This window comes from Cyclopterus lumpus, chromosome 4, assembly GCF_009769545.1.
Source record: "Cyclopterus lumpus isolate fCycLum1 chromosome 4, fCycLum1.pri, whole genome shotgun sequence".
NCBI classification, from domain to species: domain Eukaryota; kingdom Metazoa; phylum Chordata; class Actinopteri; order Perciformes; family Cyclopteridae; genus Cyclopterus; species Cyclopterus lumpus.
The window spans coordinates 6699368-6705146 of NC_046969.1; the positions used below are offsets into that span (position 1 = coordinate 6699368).

General features: G+C 40.6%; 1 protein-coding gene across 1 annotated transcript; it reads left to right on the forward strand.

Moving 5' to 3' along the window:
- The first annotated feature begins 2662 nt into the window (after positions 1-2662).
- LOC117729659 (regulator of G-protein signaling 5-like) lies at positions 2663-4582 on the forward strand. Its single transcript, XM_034530934.1, has 5 exons — positions 2663-2810; positions 3039-3122; positions 3232-3293; positions 3469-3635; positions 3812-4582. The coding sequence occupies exons 1-5, from the start codon at positions 2767-2769 to the stop codon at positions 4025-4027; spliced, it is 573 nt and encodes a 190-aa protein (XP_034386825.1). The 5' UTR covers positions 2663-2766; the 3' UTR covers positions 4028-4582.
- The last annotated feature ends 1197 nt before the right edge of the window (positions 4583-5779 follow it).

A 5779-nucleotide genomic window follows, 5' to 3' on the forward strand; every position in this document is an offset into this window, starting at 1 on the left:
AGGTCACTGTGTGTGTGTGTGTGTGTGTGTGTTGCATCAGTGAGCTTCAAGGACAGTGAATCTCCAACTACCTGAAAAGCCCTTCACTCAACAATGTGACACGGATTCCTTTTCTCCCTCACTCTTTTATCCTTTAGTTTCCGGGTCGCCGCGTCAATAGGACTGTGCTGACATCACAGTGTATGAGTAGGTGAGTGGGTGGCCGGCATCCCCCAGGCTTCTCGGACAAACCTTTGTTCTTTCCTGGCAAAGAAAATGGTCCAATTAAATCCTCCCCAGCACAATGAATCTGGACAGGTTAGGTCATCCCATGTTGTTCTTCACATCCGGTCTACATGAGCTGACTTAACCTAATCAGGGCTGCCTTCTCATGGTCTTGCTAAATGCTTCTGTATCACAGGAAGTGCCTTTAGGCCTGCTACCTTTCTAGCCCAGGAACATGGCAACTGTTGAAAGCATCATTTGTAACCCCTTGTTTGGCGAGTACCTTTTTAGAACATCCCATTTGAGCAGCTATGACAAAAATGAGTGACATCTGATCAACCACCGCTATAAGTCTTGTTTTGAAGGTCAGGAAAAAAATCAGGATGATTATAGGGGAAACAATGTTGACTCTTTGCAGGTAACGGGTCAATTTCTAATCATCTAAAAAACACTATTGCATCTGAAAGGACACAATTATCTATCCCCGAAAAAGGTTGCTTGTCCAGAAAACGCATACAAATGACTTTCTTTCTGTTTTGGATTATATAGTTTTCTTATCGACAGATTCAGAAGCAGGTGAAACTGGTTAAGAAGGCCGGTTCCATCATTCCTGCAATAAGGCTTAATAAACCACCTCTGGCCAAATCAATCACACAACTATAACACTATTACACTGTTGTTTGTTCGATTGTTTGGCTACATATTTGCACTACTGTTCTCTTTGTTTTGTTCTTTCATTTAATTTAATGTTATTATTCTGATAATTGTTTGGTATATAATAAACCTTTTTTATATATTTTATTGCCTAACCGCATGTAAAAATGTTAATGTAGCAAAAAAATAATTCCCCTTGTGGGATTAATAAAGTAACCAACAATGAGTGCATCCTACTGAGAACAAGTTTTAATTTATTGTGCATCCAAAGCCTGGGATAGCTCATTCCTCAATGTGCTGCATTGCCGTTCAGATACCATAAAACACATCAATGAGCATCATTGTTGTACTCCATTTTTAGGATGAACATGGACACTGTCTCAAATCAACAGACACCATCCTGCTGCCATAAATACTCACTAACGCACAATGGTTCACTTCATTATTCCACTGCTGAAAATAGACCCCAACTAAAACACAATGTCCTCCTGTTTGAGTAACAGGCTCATTCATTTCCTATTTTTAGCAACTATTTTTAAAACGGGTCTACCTGTTGACACTAACTCCATCTCTACCAGTTCTTGTTCTGTGCCGTTTCTGCTTGGTGCATAAGATAACATATTGGTCTGAGCTGTCACAATTAAGCTTTTGGTTATTTAAATTAAAAAGAATATGCCGACACATTTTTCTTGTCATTTTACTCATCTAAAAAGTGAAACTATTTAATGAAGACCCTGAGTATAGCTGCTTCTTATTGATTTAAGTAACACGTTTATATCACATTTCATAAAAAAAACTTTTTTTATTTGTATTGGATAAGAGTCAATGTTATCCATCACATGGCCTTGTTGGGTCTCATGCCCATAACTCATGTTATACTTGCATAACGGGAGCAATACAATGTTTCCACTGTCCTTTGTAGTTGAAGGTCAGTCAATGCTCTTAAATCCTGTATTGCCTCTGGTGGCTCAAGATCTTGTTGTAGTGTTGAAGAGAACAACAACAAATTCACCAAAAAAATGATTTATTTATATTGCTTTAATAAGCTATGTTCTCTGTGTTAAATATGCCAGCAAGAATCCACAATACAGCAGTAATAATCATAAGCATTCTTCAGTCTTGTTGTATTGTCTTACATTTTCTTGCCAATCTAATCTGAATTATATGATACACAAATCCTAGATAAGCAACCTGCAGCTCGCCATATGGTAAACGTTTCCGCTTCAGCTTTATTATGTTGAGCGGTTGGCTTTACGTCCAGTTTTTTACAGTAATATAATGAAACAGAGTAAATACCAGATATCCTTCCCATCTGTCCCTGGAATGAACACCTTTGTATAAGGTCCATAAAGAGGCTGGGTGTGATTGTAGTTACCACCAGATGTGTTCACCGTATCAGTCCTTGTACGGTTGTATCATACATACAGATCGATTGAAATCCTAATTTATACAAGATCTTTTTTGCAAGAATTAGTAGTTGATGATAAAAGGTACAACATATCTAAAAGCTGGCCACAATATTCTCACATCTACACACTGGAATTGTCATGTGTAAATAACTTGTTTTGAAAGATAAGGGTGAAAAGAAAACACAGAGAGATTCACTGTGGCGTGTTTTCAAAGACAAGCAAGAAAAACATACTGTACCGCAGAATATCAAGGACTTTTATAATTACACTTCCCCCCCTCTTTCTCTCTACCTCTCCCTATCTCTCTCAACCTCTCTGTGATTGGCTGAGAGGGCTGATGACAGGACAGAAGCAGGGGAGGTGGGACTATAAAGCCTCTGCTCTGGCTCTTTCCAGACACACAGACAATCTCGCTCCCTACTGAGCTCTACCAAACGGATATTTAACTTCCACCCACTCGAGAAAACCACCCTTACCATCTCCAACCTCTTGCTACAGTATGTGCAAAGGACTGGCATCGCTGCCTACCGGCTGTTTGGAAAGGTACATGAAGTTTCACGCAAACACTCACATGGCTGTTGTCCTCCTTATCCAACATTATTGTATCTTTGTGCATCTGTGTGAGAGCACTTGAGGAGCTTATATTGTGCTATATTTAGACTTTGTCGCATGGATTCCTCGTGTGGTGAATTTTACCACTCGTCGGGATGAAATGTTGATCTCGTCGGTATGAAATGTTGTATCTCACTCTCATTTTCTTTTCCCTCACAGGGCCAAGGAGCTGAAAGCAAGGCTGGGAAGCATTTTGCAAAAATCCACTTGGAATCTATCCTGCTGCAAAATAGGGCAAAATAAGTAAGCATCACACATACATTATGCTACTACAACTTCCTTTTACATGGATCACTGTGTGTGCTTGGTTAAAATTCTGGGTTAAATATTATCTTGCTTTGTCTATTTTCAGGCCAACCCTGGAGGAATGCCTTCGGTGGAAGAAGTCCTTTGAAAAACTCCTGTCCAGCAAATGTAAGTAAATATCTTGATTTGAGCATTTTTTTCTCACCCATTTTTCACACTAAACAGCACACGCAATTTCCAGTAAACGCAGACGTTAGCGACGCGTGCAGACGAAAGCAGCCCCTGCGGGTGCCATTATGTGCAGTGAGTAATTGAATTTAACAAATTGTGTCTCTCTCCTCAGATGGACTGTGTGCCTTCACCGCCTTCCTGGTGTCCGAGTTCAGCGAGGAGAACATTTTGTTTTACTTTGCCTGTGAAGAATACAGGAGAACCAAGTCTACGACCAAATTACAAGCCAAAGCCCAGAAAATCTATGATGAATTCATCGGCAGCGACGCTCCACGCGAGGTAAGGAAACACCAACCTCAACAAAGGATTACAATCCGAATCCTAAAAGTTCAATGATGAGGCCCAAAAACACACTTTCCTTCACTTTCTTAGCTATTGTAACACCTGCTGACCCCTACGAGATAAAGGAAAACAAAATAATCGGGTTCTTTCTCCTTCTTTTTTTTCTCCACCAGATTAACATCGACCATGAAACTCGTGACATCACCAGAGACAACATGCTGATGCCTTCATCTTCTTGCTTCGACCCGGCACAGCACAAGATCTACATGCTCATGGCCAAAGACTGCTACCCCCGCTTCCTCCGCTCTCCGACCTACAGGGATCTAGTGTGCCAAGCCAAACCCAGCACCAAGGTTGCCAAGCAGCCCCGGCAGGAACAGGAGGTGTGAACTCTGTCCACGAAGGATTGTTAGCGGTTCGCCTCAAGGTTTGAGAAGGCAAGAGATGCATGGCGTTAGCTGCTGCAGCGCGAAGCTGGAATTCTGCGGGTGCAGACGCACCGATCGCCACGAGAGCAGCCGTGGATGGGCGTGTTCGGTAGACGCCCAAGATTGAAGGGAAAAGGACAATGGAGGTAAAAGATGGAAGGTCGATGCCTTAAAGGGACTGTCGAGTGAGCACAGACGGAAGTTTGGACATCAAGGTCAAGTGAAAGTATCACAGGCTGAGTGACAATCCAACAGGAGGGATGGAGAAAAGCACTTTTTTCTTTGCCTATTGGCAAACGTTTGTGGTTGTGATGTGCAGTGTCTAAGTCTTACACTGTTTGTGAACAGGCATGTAAGGTTCTTACTTATTTATTTTTTGTATTTATTTGCCTGTAATATATTTGTTCTATTTTTACCAAACGTGAAAAAAATTTGCAATTTAATTTATATTATACTATTTATATCATTGTTGTCTTTTTTTACGTGCCAGCAAATAAAATAAAATAATTTGAAGGGAAAAAAAATACTAACATGTGTTGTCCTTATTGAAAGAAATTCATGGTTTAAGTGTATATTTTTTTTTTTATCTTTGGGACTTATATATGCTGAGCGGCACACTTGCATTATGACACAGCAGCACTAATGAAAATGAATTATGACACAAAAAAATATAATAATAATAATAATGTATCCTTTATTAGGGAAATTATTCTGACCCATCCTTAGTTATTAAGGAGCAGTGAAGCGCCCGGGGAGCAACTGGAGGTTCAGTGCCTTGCTCAAGGACACTTCGACATGCAACTATGGGTAGAGGTGGGATCAACCGGGTACCACTCTCCCACATGAGATACAGCCGACAGAAATATCACACATACCCAACCCAGTGGCATATATGAAACATCAAATGTAAACATATCATGGTCAGGTGGATTATATGCACAACTACGTGCAAACTCCGTCTCAGTCTGCTTCACTAAATGATGTATTTGCTCTGAATCACGAGGCCTTCTGCAACTGATGTTGTGCAGAACTGTTATTCACCTTGGAAACCGCTGTGCGCCGGCTCATAAAGAACTCAGACAATGACAGCATCCGCCCGCCCTGAGCTTTTGTCCCATATCATGTGAACGAGAAAGAGCTTTCAAGGACACAGGAAGCACCGAGAGATTATGCGACAGCATTAACGTAATAGGAAGAGCAATACAACGTTATTATCACGTGCAACTGTTTGCACAAGCCATCAACTCCAGATAAAAATAAGCTCTGCTGTCTGCAAACCAAGCATGCAAGAAGAAGAAAAAAACATAAAGGGTCATAAAAAATAAAAAAACGAAAGCCCTCTGGTTAGGTAATAATGACATTCATAATGCTGTTATCCAATAGGTTCTCATTAAAATGTTAATTATGGCCATTATTATTGCATCAACAGAGTGCATTTCAGCAGCAGGCAGAGTACAACATGTGGCTGAATGTCCACTTTGTGTATTCAGAAGTCATCAGTGAAGAGTGGAGCCGGTGTCAGGTGAACAGCAGCTGGTCCAGAGGCCAGATATATATATATATATATATATATATATATATATATATGATATATGCATATCTCATGATGCTGCCTCCCTGTCCACACTCACCCTTTGACATGTTATCTAGAGCTTAGCATAACAATGGCCATCTGTAAAAACTGCTTTTACTCTTTAAATGTTGGCATATCAT

Coding starts and splice junctions, on each gene's coding strand:
- LOC117729659 (XM_034530934.1), top strand. CDS start 2,767: ATGTGCAAAGGACTGGCATCGCTGCCTACCGGCTGTTTGGAAAG. Junction 2,811..3,038: donor CCTACCGGCTGTTTGGAAAG/GTACATGAAGTT, acceptor TTTCCCTCACAG/GGCCAAGGAGCTGAAAGCAA. Junction 3,123..3,231: donor TGCAAAATAGGGCAAAATAA/GTAAGCATCACA, acceptor GTCTATTTTCAG/GCCAACCCTGGAGGAATGCC.